This window comes from Triturus cristatus, chromosome 9 (assembly GCF_964204655.1).
Source record: "Triturus cristatus chromosome 9, aTriCri1.1, whole genome shotgun sequence".
Taxonomy (NCBI): Eukaryota; Metazoa; Chordata; class Amphibia; order Caudata; family Salamandridae; genus Triturus; species Triturus cristatus.
Window position 1 is genome coordinate 955,280,282 of NC_140592.1, and position 15,508 is coordinate 955,295,789.

General features: G+C 44.4%; 1 protein-coding gene across 4 annotated transcripts in view; it reads left to right on the plus strand.

Annotated features, from left to right (window-relative positions):
* Positions 1-14,446, plus strand: part of KCNK10 (potassium two pore domain channel subfamily K member 10) — a 375,826-nt gene extending 361,380 nt beyond the window's left edge. For all 4 annotated transcript variants that reach the window (XM_085626582.1, XM_085626584.1, XM_085626581.1 and 1 more), the window contains 2 exons: positions 4,879-5,021; positions 6,849-14,446. In XM_085626582.1, the coding sequence (XP_085482708.1) occupies positions 4,879-5,021; positions 6,849-7,451 (746 nt within the window). In that variant the 3' untranslated portion in view covers positions 7,452-14,446. The remainder of the gene's footprint in view (positions 1-4,878; positions 5,022-6,848) is intronic.
* The last annotated feature ends 1,062 nt before the right edge of the window (positions 14,447-15,508 follow it).

A 15,508-nucleotide genomic window follows, 5' to 3' on the forward strand; every position in this document is an offset into this window, starting at 1 on the left:
GTAATAACCACTGCATTGCTTTCTAATTTCATTTTGTTTGGTTCCTTCTCCCTCAGGTTTCTTGGACTCCAATACTGGAATCTGTCAGTTGTCGTATGTAGTAGGGAGTGAGAGCATTTTTGTGGTTGATGATTAGATGCATTATAAGCCGTCTGACAAAGCCGCAGCTCTGGCCAAGTGCTTATGTGCTAGCTGGGCTTGTGCATTGCCCAACGAGCTGGTATTTGTGAGAATTAACAGGAGGTGCTGTGTGCTGCAGATGAGCCCTAATATCCATCTGTTGGGCTATCTGGGATGTGTCAGGTGGGTGTTATGCCTTCTGTTTTGATGTGCACTTTTCTGTGGTATTGGTATGCGTGACTTCCTCTATGCGTGTACTGATAACTACCGAAGTGCCATGTAGGTACCGTGTTGGATGTGTAGTATGTTGTGCTGATATTGTGTGTGTTGATATTTAAGGGTAAGTGCTGTTGTGAGCACAGTGGCAATCAACTAGATGATATTTCTCCACCGTGTTGCTTGCTTGCACACAGTCCTGTCTGTTTTCTGTAGGAAGTTATGTGCTTTTAAGGCATTTCTGAGCTGTAGTGGTTACATGTAGGCTAGATATTCTGGTAAGTGAACTATTGGACTAGACAGAAGAAATAGCTGCCATGCTAAACAATCAAAGGTAAACTCTGTGGATTGCAGTAATTACATTAAGACCAGGGGTTTAAGTGGGGTGAAAAAACAGAGGGGGGGGGTCTCTCAAAGGGGTGTGTCCGGTGTAATTAAGGGCGTCGCTTAAAAACACCTAAGCTAAAAATCTGTGCCTAGCAATGTGTGCCGTCCGACGGGTATTTTGCTGCTTCTGTCACTACATCCAGATGTATAATACAACAAGTAACATACCTACAACAATCCAGGATAATTGGCTTTATCAATGGTTGTTAGTTGCATAAGATAAATAAGCAACAAATATGCTTCAGTTTTGAAATGATGAGACTGTGAAAGAACGGTAACGAGTCTCTTTGAAGTAACAATAAAGGCAGCGAAGGGTGGGAAGGTGAGGAAAAAAACGGAGAGCCCGATAGAGACCAGTCTCGGCACCTGCTTTTAAGAACTGTCGGTGCTGAGTACCGGCAGGACCCGGCTCACTTAAAGCCCTGATTAAAACACAGCGTTGAATGATTGAAAAGGCAACAGAACTCACAACCCAGTATGCAGGACCAATAGGCTTTGAAAGCCTGATCCCCTCCCGGGACCCTCCCACTCTATCCTGCAGACAAAGGCATTGCCTATGAATATTTACACAGCATTACATCACTGCTGCATTTTCCAGGGACTGCAATCCGTGTAAATTGGCTGCCCGGTAAGTGGCCTCATTTAAGATTCCTGTAGTGTCTCACAGCCGTGTTTTCACTCCCCTGTGCTCCCGTGGATGGGCTGTCTAGCACACTGAGTCCCTGAGCTGACACGTCCTCCGTCTCACACAGCACACCGTGTCTTGCTTGGCAACAGTGCAGTGCCTCCCTCGTGCTGCATTGCAGTGCCGGCAGTCGATGATCTAAGTCTGCCTGGGCCGCATGATAACAACAGAGAGCCCATTTGCTCATCCTTTCCTTCCTCACGCCGCGAGACTCACAGCCCTGCTGGCAGAATGTCTGTCTCTTGCAGGAAATGCGCTTAGGTTGTGAACTGGACGAAACGTGACGGCGCGCAAACTCCGAGGGCCCCTTGATTACAAAGGCAGACGTGATGTTTCTGTTTTGCCCTCTGCAGGAGTTCCAAGGGTAATCTGCTGCAAATACATGAAACTGATTGCCCTTAATTGCCCTTAATTTTTGCAGAACGCTCAGCAAAAGTCTGATATTTGTATTGTTCTGTTATTGCTGCACACGCATAATACCACAACTAAAGGGAGGGCAATTATGGCATGACTTGTGGTTATAAAGCATACTCCTGTGTTCAAAATTAGGACCCGGAATTACAAACACCTAGTGTCGGATATGGGTTACGTTTTTTAATGTGAACTCAATCAGGGCACAAGTCCTATAAAAAGAAGTGGGGGGACTGACAATATGCAAATGACCTCATGACGTCACGTGCTGAACGTGTCCTGGTGTCTAATAATTACACCTTTACACGTTCAGCCTATTTCTGTGGGGCCCAGCTTCTTGGCAGGGGGGACGGTGTCCCCCCTGTGAAAAGAGTGGGGGGATGCTGTGTACCTGCATGTACCCCCGACTCGAGCTCTGAACTCAATGCAATTTTGCATTGGATGCAGCAGCGGTCTGTGCAGGTAAGCGCGGCGGGGCGGGGGTGGGATGTCGACAGACGAAGTATAGGATTTATTTATGTAATTCATTTTCACCATTCCGTCGTCTGTCGAATTGCCCCTATCCCGCCCCGCCGCACCACGCTTACCTGCACTGACCGCTGCTGGTTGGATGGTAACCCAAAGTAAACTTAATTTGTGTCAAGGGGGTGTTCCCTGGGTGTTATAGACAGGGTTTTTGCCCCAAAATCCCACCCCTTCACTCAACAGACGTAACAAGGAGAAATGCTTTAATTTTTCTCACTTTGCATGTATGTGCAAAGTGTACAATGTGCATTGTACATCAGAGAGAAAGAGTAGGAAGTGCCTTAAAGCATAGTTTTTGTACTGCAAGGGACTCCTTCAAGCACAAAACCTATGCTTCTCCCAACTATTAGGCCCTTGCACTATAGCGCAAGGGTGTCTGAATTGGTGCATGCCAGCCAAAGTGCACCAGGACAGGGAGAGAGCAGCACAGCGCCACATCTCACGAAATATATACCACTGTTCTGCTCTCGCCCATTCATGCAGTTCAGCACAACTTTACTCGCTGCCATGGCCAAACGGCGAAGCATCATAAACTGTTTTATAGGACATTTTGGGAATAATAGTGGGATATTTTGGCAATTCCACCCAGTCGTTGTACTTTTTCAACCAGAGGAAGGAATTGTCTAAAGAAATGTCAGATAGGTTGGTTAGCTATTAGAAGGCCGGTTTTATTGCTGATTCAATTCACAGAAACAGTACCAGGTCTTAGTCATTCATTACAGGGAAGGGAAATGGGATGCTTTCCCAAGTACTCTTATTTTGATTTCCACTACCAGTCCCCAGAATTTTACAAGTGACCGTATAGGGTTCCTATGTTAAAAAGTCAGGAATACAGTATTTCTTTTCTCCATTATTCCAGACGGCGAACTTTTCCATCTGCAGGTTTTAATAACAAGAGACCTTTCTAGGATAAACAGATTACGGCCATTAAGCAAAGTGACCCTATCAAGTGTGCAACATATAATCAATTCCCCAACACGTTCATTTATGTTTTTTAAATCTTCCACAGGCCTCTGGGTTATCTTTTACATACACAGAGTTACATATACACAAGCTTTTTTCAAGACAGCGTTTTCTGACAAAATATGACGGCATTCCAAACAACAAAAAAATCCCTTATGGATATCCTGAAAATCATGCACTAGCGGTGGGGTAATTCTCATAATTTTGTCCAGCTTAATTACGTGAAATTATCGCAAAAGTATGCATAACTTTGCAAAATACATCTTGCATTCAAAAAATGACCCACGCAGTTCAATCTGGAAAAAATTCAACTCGAAAAGGTAATTTCAAGTTGATTTCCAGTTGCTTTTGTTCAACACACTGCCTCATGTTCGGATTTGTAGTTTCGTGCTAAAAAATTACCAAAAGGTACATCTCACATTGAAATTTCTCCAAGAAAATGATGCTATGTTTTATAATTGCATATTCTCTGTAATTTTGAGTGAATTTTGTTACAGGAAATTACCAAAATTATGACAATTACTCCGGCATAATTATATTTTTCCCCAGGCCTAATGCACATGTGTATGACTTTGTGAAACTGTTCTGTTCAATTGAAACTTAATACCCTTATTGATTGAATATCTCACAGATTTTGCTCTTATTGATTGGACGTCTCACAGCCATAAAAAATAGAAAGACAGTGCTATCCCCTTGAGGAAGGTGGCCATACTAAACAGACATGAGATGTCTAGTAAATTTCAATGCATCAGAGGAAAAAATGGAGGGGAGCATGCCCAGTCATATCTTCTCAGATGCCAACGTTTGTTACTCAGAGGGACCTCATCGGAATATTTTTTAACAAGCCAGTATTTTGTTATGTACTGTTATGTGATAGGCATATGTATTGCATTTTACTATTATTTGTGTGGTTCTGTAGCGCTTTTGGTGCTTTACGGTACTGGGATAATCATCAACGCGAGTTAAAGTGGTCCGTTGAGTTCAGTAATGACCATAATGTCCTTAAGTGTTTTAGTGGTTGTTCAGTGGGATGGTCCTATCTTATTAAGCAAACTATGTTTTCAGTTATATACTCGTACACAATCCATATTGTGGTTATCCAATGGGACATAGTGACTAAGTAATCTGTGTTTTTCTTAAATTTTTCTTTATTCATATTCTTTATGATGCAACTTATATGGCTATATAAATCTTTCCCTCTGGACTTCTGTGTTGAGAGATATATAAATCTTTCTTCATAAAACATTTTATTTCAACCATGTTTGGTCCACAACCAAGTCTAATTTCCTGATAAGATATAGGCTTATTCTGCATAGAAATAAGAGGTAATAACTATTTTAAGGAGAACCTTTATATAATGAATGCTGCAGCTGCCACATTATCTTATCCCAAATGCCACTAGCACTCTATGTTTTATATTGGATTGCTGTGGTCTCTGCTGCTTGTGCGGAAAACAAGAGTAATGTTATTGTATGGCTTGTCCACATTACCATTCGGCATCACCAGTCTAGTCCTCTGTGATGAATATCTTCTTACAATACTGATATGCACTGTCCTTATCTGTGTTTTAGGAGGAAATTCCAACATCAATTATCGAGAGTGGTACAAGCCCTTGGTATGGTTTTGGATCCTAGTTGGCCTTGCTTACTTCGCTGCCGTCTTGAGTATGATTGGAGACTGGCTTCGTGTGATATCTAGGAAAACTAAAGAAGAGGTATGGTATTACTGAGGCTCTTTAATTTGTGAACTAAAGTTAAAACCTGACATAATATTTATGAAAAATACTAGTAGGGTAACTTTTCCTGTATTGGTGTGCCTCCGGGTGAAAGTAGTGAGGGGATCTTCCTTATTAGGAAGTTGTGCCTTCCCACAACCGTAAGTGTGTCATGCTTCATCATCGGGCTTAGCTCCTCGTGGGGTCGGTACTGCAATACCCCACGGGTCTCGCGAGAGGGCTCTTTGGCTGAGATCTTTTGAGAAAAATAGCAGTGATGATGAGTGTGGGGGTGTGGGACAAGTGAAGTAGTGAATTTAAAAAATACCTAAGGGGTACCAAAAATTATTTTTATCTGGGGTCCTCTTGTTAGGAATAAAAACTATGTGTCGATTGTTTACTTTTTAATTATGAAGAAAAATAATCCAGCAACGTGTGTAGGTCGACATGTTTCACGCCTCAGCATATTTGCCTAATATTTGCCCATCTTTTAATAAAAGGTAGACCTTGTATGTAGCAGTGATCCTTACGTTATATCCAGACTGCAAGTCACAATCCTGGTAAAATAGCTTTAGAGTTATCTGTCTGTTTCCAACATCTCTTTAGAACATGTAAGACTTAAGTTTGAACCCTTGTAGGTTTTAACTCAATCTTTTGCTTTTTTAAAGTTGTTAAATAGATAATTTGATAGAAACTGTGATGTCATTAGTAGGGGTCAAAGGGTTCACAATGTCAATTCCACTGACCCAGACACGTAGGTGAATTGATTTCAAATAATCTCATGACATTTACACCTTCATTGTCTTTTTTAAGGCAACTGGCCTTGTCTCTGTAGAGCATGGTCTTCCCTGCCCTCAACTCTCAAAGCTATGCCCTGATTGTCTCTAATGAGGGCATGACTATTCCTAAGTGATCTTTGATGCAAGGTGCCTTAGAATTCTCTTGTTCAATAAAACAACACACAACTCAGCAAGGATTTGACTTATTACGGTGAACAGTTGCAGCCGGTAATTTGAGCAGGGAGGGGGGCAGGTGGGATACATACCTACACACTCACTTGCACCCACACATGTGCATATGTTCACTCATTTACAACATTTACTCAGCAATATTCATAAATACACACAAGCACGCAGGCACTTTTGGTCAGCAAATGAGAAGAGGCGGCAGTCCCTACCTTGTCGCAGATTTGGATGGGGTCAGTGAAACTTCCCTACCCTACCCCAGTCAGTGACTTGGTGCCAGTGGTAGACACTCGACCCTGGGCACTTCAGGGCTTAAAACTGAAGTGCTCAGGTCCGAGGCTTTCAGTGACATCCTCCTTGTCATGAGAGAGAGGACCTCAAGGCACTTTTGTCACAATGAGGAGGTCACACTCCCAGGGCTGTGAAATCCTCATCCTGGCAAAGTTCAACTCAGGCAGCCAGGCATCTATGCATTTAGAACAAGTACAGCTCCTGGCTGCCTGACCAGAACAAGAAGAGTGCCTTTCAGGCTGACCTTTGCTCAGCCTGACAGACACTCTGCTTGTCGGGAAAAAGATGGGAGGGCGTGGCCTCTCCACCCATAAGGTCAGGCTGAGTCTGATAGTAAAGTCTTTATTTTACTTCCTTCTGCTTTTTTGTGAACGTGTATATAATATTAATTCAAATTCATGATTCTCACCTGGGAACGATACCAAACACAAATACAAATTGGGGCTTTTTTAGTCTAGTTTTTATCACAAAATGTGAAGTTCTTCAATTATTACCCGTAAATGTATGGGTTATGAATGTAATTTATACAAATTAATATTAACTGCATGACATGTTTTTTCTAATTTCAAAGGTTGGAGAAATCAAAGCCCATGCTGCCGAATGGAAAGCTAATGTGACTGCTGAGTTTCGTGAAACACGGCGAAGGCTGAGTGTAGAGATTCATGACAAGCTGCAGAGGGCTGCTACCATCCGTAGCATGGAACGCCGACGACTGGGACTGGACCAGCGGGCACACTCGTTGGACATGCTGTCTCCAGAGAAGAGGTCTGTCTTTGCTGACTTGGATGCTGGGCGCTTCAAAGCAGCGTCTCAGGAGAGCATCAACAACCGACCAAACAACCTGCGCCTGAAAGGCTTGGAACAGCTGAACAAGCATGGGCAGGGAGCATCCGAGGACAACATCATCAACAAGTTTGGCTCAAACTCTGTGAAGCTCACAAAGCGGAAAAACAAAGACCTGAAAAAGAGCATCCCTGAAGATGTGCGGAAAATCTATGAGAACCTCTGTAACTTTGAGGAAAACAAGGAGGAGGAGAATGGGAAGATATGCAACTCGGAGACCGCCATTTTGTCAGACTTTATCCAGCAGGCAGAAATGGAGAACGGGACTCTTCCCAATGAAACCAAAGAGGGGGTACATGAGAACAAAGGATTACTTGAAGACAAAAACTAAATGCAAAATATGGTCAACTTCATGAACTAACTTTAGTCTTTTTTTTAATATTAACAGATGTGCCTTACACAGACTTCTAACTCAATTTGAATTCGTATATGATTGAATTATTTTTTTCACTGTGCCATACCATTAATGACCGATAGCTTCCTCTGCCAAAATGTTTTAGAAGCATAGTAGGACATAGCATGAGAAGGGCTTCCACCCATTGGTCAGAGTTACTTTGTGAGGAGATGCATATCACATCTGCTTCACTTTCGACTGGCATATTTTTTCCCTTAGTCACCCATCCACAGTGGTTCATGTAGTTAGCCACTAAGTCATTTCACCAATACAGAGGGATTACTGATCTCATACAGAGCTTTCTATAGTTACAACCTTCAAGGCCAGGTTGTATTCCATTATACTTCACACTTTATTTGATTTCCAGAGAAAAGAGACCGCTGCTAGGGAATTTGACCTCTTAACAAAATAGAAGCTGATCTTGAAAGAAGGCTTGCACTGCCCTAAAAAAAATTCTGGAACAAGAGAAGGATTCCCTATGCAGCACTAAGTTTTATCCGTGTTAGAAGTATGTTAGTATTTTAGCCAATGGATCAAATATTTGATCTTGACCATCTGGCCTGAATCAACAAAGGATTCCATATACCAGCACTCAGAAAAGCCAAAAATCATGGTGGTGCCTGATGCCGCACCCTTATTCTTTCCCTAGCATCCCTTATCTATTGTGCTTGGTAATTCACCCATAAATTTCTTCTTCCATGGGCAGACGCATAAGGCACATTAATGCCTAATGGATTTTCTATGGCCTATTAAGTGCATATATCATTCATTGTTCATTCATGGCAATAAATTGAAAAAAAAGGGCTCCAAAAGTAGGCATGTTGTAGTACAATTCAACAACAGCCATTTTATTGGGGGTGCGTAAGTTGATGTATGTTGTATCAAAAGTAAGCAGTGGAGATGGTCTCTTCGTAAAGAATTTTTGTGATATGGAGATGGTTGTTGTGAAACTTTGAGTGCACAGATACTTCCCTGGGGACAGAAAGCGACTTGACAAGGTGGCAGGCACTGGAGTGGGAAAGGTAGTAGAAGTAAGGTGAGCACAGCACCATTAGAGATTGAGGGCATTCTGAAGAGATGGCATTGAAAGGTGCAGGGTAATGAACGTGGGCAATGAGGTAAAATGGAGTAGTGACTGGGGTGGGCGGAACTCATGGAATGAAACACCGCAGAATTCAGTGGAGTTACATGAAACCTTAGAGAGAATCCGCGAATTGGCAGAACTAGGCACGTCACCCTGCTTAAGCTGATTTTTACCACCGGGAACTTGTTCTGCGCTGAAATATCTGTGTGAGCAACACCATGAGGAACGCCAGAGGATACAGCTTCTTGAGTTGATTTGCTGCTGTTCGAGTAGATTTTCTACTCGAGCTACAGCTTTCTGACCACAAACAATCACGTAGTGTAGGGGAAATCTCATCGGGTGACCTCCTATAGACCAAAAATCAAGCATGGGAATGCCTAATCACTAACTGTTGGTGAGCTCCGTGTGAGAAAGAAACTCTGCCACATAGCGGTTGGTGGAATTTGGCCAGAAATCCACGTTACATGTGTGAGGCGGAGTGGCCGCAACTCGGCCAACTCCACCGGCAGAGCAGTATTTATCGCCTACCCCTCTCCGAGGAGAAAGGCAAAGCACTGTTTGAAGATCAAATAATGCAGAGTGTTGGGCGTTATTTTTTATAAAACTATTTATTAGCATTTTCAACACACAACGTACAATTGACTCACCCTCGCTCCCCCCATCCACACTTGGTCAGACAGGCAGCCTTGGCATAAGGATAATGTGTTAGTTAAGGTTTGCAGAATCCCATTAACTAAATAGCTCTTCATTCTTCCATGGATTTCAGATCCTCTCAAATTTGCAAGGGCAGCCATAGGCTTTGTATACCAGCTCTTCCACTCTCATGCACCAGTCCATGTTCACTGCCCATTCCCACTGTCGGTGTGATAGGGCTGCCCCATCGTTTGGCTATTTCTCGCCTCACAACTGTCATGGCAATGTTGCAGAAGAGCAATGTGTATCGTTCCAACATTTGCTCTCCTCATATGTCCTATGTGACCAACTGAGGTGTGAGGTGTAACTGCACTGCCAACACACCAGATATTCTCTCCCGACTCTTTGCCAGTATCTCCTCACCAGTGGAAACCCCCATATGGTATGGAACAGGCTGCCTCTCTGTCTGCAACCCCTCAAGCACAGGTCAGACTCGCAACGCCCCATTTTGTGTACAGTCATCCTCATGTAGTATGCTCTATGTAGCAATTTTCATGGTACCAGGTGGAGGCATGCTTGTTTCGCCACCTCTCAAGGGTAGAGCAGGCGTCACCCCATATCTCATCCTCCAATCTACCTAGGTCCTTTTCTCACATGTATCTGCGTGAGCTAGGAGTGTCATGTATATCAGTGAGATGGCATGACAGTGCAGGAGAGAAACCATCATCCTATGCTCAAGGGAGGGATTCCTCCAGTAGGTCCACCAATTGGGGTGTATGCTTCTTTAGGATGTGTTGCTTCTGCAGGTACCTCAGGTACTGACTGCTCATCAGATCATACTCAGTCCTTAGTTCTGCAAAGGGAATCAGCTGACCCTCCTTCCAGACATCCCCTAAAACCGAGATATCCAGTATGCCCCATGTTTGTGGCCCTCTATCCCCTGAAGGCCCTGAGTGCCTCTGACTCCCATAGTGGAGTCCGCAGTGTTATCTTCCCTTGCCAGCCCATTGCTCTCACTGCCCACTTGCAGGTGTCAACCACAACCATTGTCTGTAATAGAAGTCCCTTCATCCCTTCCCTCTGATACAGGTGACTGAAATAGCACCCCATGCTTAGGATCCTTCTGTCTGCCAGGAGGGATGGCTCATGCTGGTCTGAACAAACCCAGTCATTTACCACCACCAGTTGTGCTGCCCTGTAGTACAGCCTCAGGTTTGGCAATACTATACCCCCATCCCATGTTTTCCTTGTCAGTGCCGCTAGAGCAATTCGCAGGGTCCCCCATTCCAGCGCAATGTTCAGGTGGCCTCATCCATCTGTCGGAAGAACTTATCCATAATGGCAAAGGGTGCATTTTGAGGAAGTAACGGAACTTGGGTAAGTAAATCATTTTGTACAGTGCCGCCTTGCCCAAGGCTTCTTCAGTGACCGATGACCTGCTTTTATGCCTCCAAGATTCTACCCAAGTTCTCCCTGAAGAACACCTCTCGATCGGTCATAATATAAATACCTAAATACTTGAAGCCGGCTAACTCCCATCGGATTGGGAGATGTCTGCAATATGGAAGGCAATCATCCTTCAGGGGACAGACACTGATTTGCCCGAATAAATCCATAGCCCTGTGTATCTCAATGACCTGCAATATCTCACGTGGAAGCGGAAGGGTGTGAGCCGGGTCTGCAAATCAGAGAAGGATGTCATCTGCATTATGGGAGAGCAAGTCCTCCCAATTAGGGTCCCATCTTAGGCCCCGGATTTAGGCATCACTGTGGACTCAGAATGCAAGTGTCCTGAGGGCCTTCGCAAACAGCAGGGGGGATAGTGGACATCCCCGCTGCACCCCCTTTCTATCAGTATTTCATCTGACAGCGTGCCATTCACCCACACCCTGGCCATGGGGTCACGGCAGAGTAGTCTGACCCACCCTAGAAAATTTCAGCCAAATACCATTTTCTCTAGTGCCACCGTTAGGTAAGGCCACAACAGAGAATCAAATGCTTTTTTGGCATCTAATGATAAAATCACCACCCGTTCCCCACTGAATCTATCTCCTCATCCCGCATTCTTTTACCCCGCAGGGAATCACAATGCGGTCGTTACAACGACCGTGTTGTGATTCCGCATACCATTACTCCGCAAGTCGGAACAACGACTTGCGGAGGGGGGTGCTGGATGTTGGAATAGTATAGTTTACTATTCCAACTCCAGGATGTGCGGACACTAGGGAAGGTGTTTTATTTTAAATCCAACACCTTTCCTCCCCCGCTCCGCAAGTCGTTGTTCCGACTTGCGGAGTAATGGTATGCGGAATCACAACGCGGTACCTTCACCTCCACATTGAGCAGTGAGATAGGACACGCAGTCCTCCTGCTGCTTTCCCACCTTGTATATAGGCACAATAAGAGCACGGTGAAGGTCGTCCAGCAATTTCCCCATCTATTTGGCACTCTTGAACATTGCCTCCAAATGAGGCACAATCTGTGTGTGGAGCCACTTAAAAAACTTTGGTGGGAATTTGTTAGGGCCTTGTGCCTTCCCTCTCTTTAAATGAGGCATGGCCTCTGCTATCTCCGAATCTGATATCTTGGCATCTAGGGTGTCCCGAGCCTCATCTCCTAGGGTGGGTGGAGCAGTTCTAGGACAAAGTCCAGCAATTCTTGTAATCGCATGATGTGCGTGACTGATATACCTCTCGCAGGTGGGTCCCATCTCCAGCACTATGCTTACCAGCATCTCCACCATCACTCCTTCCCTCCCTCTAAGTCTATGTATCCATTTCTGTCCCTCCTCTATCCTTGCCAGCCAGGCCATGAGTTTCTAGTCCTTGTTTCCATGCTCGGAGACCCACCCTTGTTTCACCCGATGGTGGGACTTAACTTCCTGCTGCACTAGGGTTTGACAGTCCTCTCTATCCTTTTTTATCTTAATTGCCACTGTGTTGGCGATGTGATGTATTCTACTTCCCCATGCCAGTTTCCTCTCCAAGTAGCAATACTGCTGCTACCTCCTCCTTTTCTTTCCTATCATATAGGATATCAGTTGCCCACAGACCACCATCTTGTATGACTCCCACAAGACCATCCCTGGGACCAGCAACCCCTCCTTGTCTTCAAAATAGCTTTTAGAAAACTCCGTCAGGTATTTACAGATGTCCCAGTCAACCAGTTCCTACGGTCTAGTCTCCATCCCACCCTCAAACTCTCCTGTTGCCTTTGGAATGTCATTATCATGGGAGATTGGTCAAAGATACCTCTTAGCAGATATTGAGTGTCACCATACTAGCTGGTTTGTTGCTGAGGGACCAGGGCATAGTACAACCTTGCTAGCGACTACATGGCATTGGCCTCATCAGAGCATTGTATCGGTCCTAGACGCAGATTGGGACCGGGTTACCCTGTACCTGTCTCCCTAAGCTGTCAAGTTGAGGTGTACCCTCATTATCGTAAATGAATCCTGCATAGTCAATAGTCAGTCACCCATTTTCCCCAGCCTAGTCTTTTGCAGCCCAAGTGGGAGGTATCAGGATACCAGGGTCAGGGGGAACTTATTCCAGGTGCCTGCTACTGCACCTTGGCAGCCATCCTGTGTCACCCATATCTGTATAACCTGGAAGGGAACATTTATATGTATCAGGATACCCACCCCCCTCCTGGAGCTTGATGTGTACCCTGCATGGGCCACCATTTTATATCTCCCCTTGGTGAGGAAACCACATTTGTTGCTATCTAGATGCGTTTCTTGCAGGAGGACTACACCTGGGTCATGTCGGGATATGAATTTTGTCATGATTCCTTGTTTTATACTATTACCTAGGCTGTTGACCATTGGGCGCTCTTGTGTGTATGACACGTCGGCTTAGCTAGCATTAATGAGTAGTAATCCCTAAAGAGCGAATAGAAAGGCAACAAACATCAAAACCAAAGCCTAGAAGGCTCAGATGAGGGTGAAAGGCATGCCAGTAGTAAGTGCCACCAAGCAGAATCTTCTGAACGCATTGACTGAACATTTTGGCAGATTTCCCTCTTTCCACTCCCACAAATCCACGCTGATGCTACTCATGAGACACAGGATCACCGGCTGGTAGTGGTTCTCCTCCAAGGTGAAGGAATCTAGGAATCGAACACATACTGGATGCCTACCATGGTGGTATTCAACCGAGGAACTACTGTTGCAATACACCAAGAGGACCACCACTGAGGTAGGGTGGTTGGATACAGGACCAGTACCCCATGACTGGACATATAGTATTGTTGGGGGTTGGAACAGATGAAACTGCATAGCTCACCACGGTATCCCAGCACGTCCAGCCTTCCACCAGTGACCTGGAACTCATCAAGACAGCAGGATTGCTATGCAACGGCAAATCGGAAAAGGGTGACTTTTGGATTGGCACGTAAATATTTAAGTTTCTTTCAGAAGACATATCATCTGTCTGATCAACAACAGACTGTCCTTGGAACTCAATGCCAGCTGTGACCTTGCAGCTTGTACAACACACATCACCACCCCTCCCCATGACTGCGTGGCCACGCGCTATCACGAATAAACCTGTGCGTAAACTTTCAACCAATGAAATTAGGGAGCGCCATTCCGAAATAGAGAAATGTTGAATAATGGAGAAAAATACTTCAAGTGCTTACAGGACCTATCAAAACGATTAGGAGCAGAGTCCATGCATCGAAGAGGGGAGGGCAGACTTGGTGAAAGGGGCGTTGTTTGCTTTTTAAAAAAAAAATACGAACAATATTGTTGACACTTTATATCACTGAAAAAATTCAGTTTTAATGCTGTAAAAAAGAAACCTCAAATGCAAGCTCGCCATTTGCATGCGGCCGAGTGAGGCCTGCCATTTCCTCCTTGCTAAACCTGAGTTGTAATCTAGACCTTAAGCATTGTGACGAGGGACATAGCAATGTAAGTATCTCAGGGCACTGTGTCCCGAAGGCGGAATTTCGGGGTTAGGTGGATGCTGAATACATTTTAGCCACACACACTGAGAAAATAATAAAACGACCTGATAAAGTATGTGTGACATGTTTAAACTGCTTTCTGCTTAAGTGCCATCATGTTTTGTACATTTTTTAAAAAGTATTTTGGATAGTTTATTTTCCCTTTCTTTGTTTGCACAGCTCTAAGGAGGCCCTGTCCTCCTCCCCGGATATTTAAGCCGCTCGAAAAGGTTTATTCGATTGCAAACAATAAAAAGAAATAGCCAACGTGTGATGTTTGGAATCTGTTGCTCGAGTGTGCGCACAGTTAGTAGGCTCCATCATTAGCGCTCTCTTTTAATATTTGTTTTTTGTGTCTCGCAAATAGAAATTGCAATGTGCAAAATCTTCAGAAATATTCGTCAACAAATATCACATCAGAAACGTTACTCAGAAAAAGTAACTAACAACCTCAGGTTGTGTTCACAAAACTGAGTCTGTACCAACTAATCAGACATATAAGCAGGGCCACTGGAATTATGAGCTTGTGCGGCTGCGGCGATTTTCCCATAATTATAGATTTGCCACGTTTCCCATATGTAGTATCCGGTTGTATACATTCTAGTGTTTCACTCACACTGAACATACACCCCTCACAGGCGTCACCAGTCAGGTGTCAATAAAAGGGGCCGGAGTGCACGTGCTCCAGGCCAGTTATCACACCAAACCATGTAGTGCCAGTGTCCCTCATTTCTCAGCATGGAGGCCTGAGGCCCAACATTACACCATATAATGCATTGTCTGCTGCATAATCTGCAGATTTTAACCAAAAAAAGTGTTTCTAGCACAAATGTTCCAAAAGTTACTAAAAATGCGGCAACACATTTTCCTGCGCAGTTGCAGGTCATTTGCGAAGCTGGACTGGCCACCTTTCTGTTGCTTATTGCTATATTTGGGTGTTAAACTGTTACTAATGAGGTGCAACCAATGCCAAAGCGTGTTATCAAGTTTCAAAATGACCAAATAATGAAGCAATACTATTACAAAATGTGCTGCATTATGCTGCATAATTTGCATTTTCTCACTGCATAATTTAATGAACCCTGCCACCTAATTTGACTCTCTCCTGCCGCATAATTCCAGTGGCCCTGGTTATAAGTTATCTTAACACACAGCATGATACAAACATTCTGGAGGGAGACAGCATTCCACTCTCAAGGCTCACCCCTTCGGAATGTCCTCTCTTTAAGCCTGAGATTCGAGACAGAATTTGAAAGTCTCAGAGAGGTCTGAAAACACACTTCTACCAGGTGAACTGACTAGCAGTGGCGGCTCCTCTGCTAAGGCG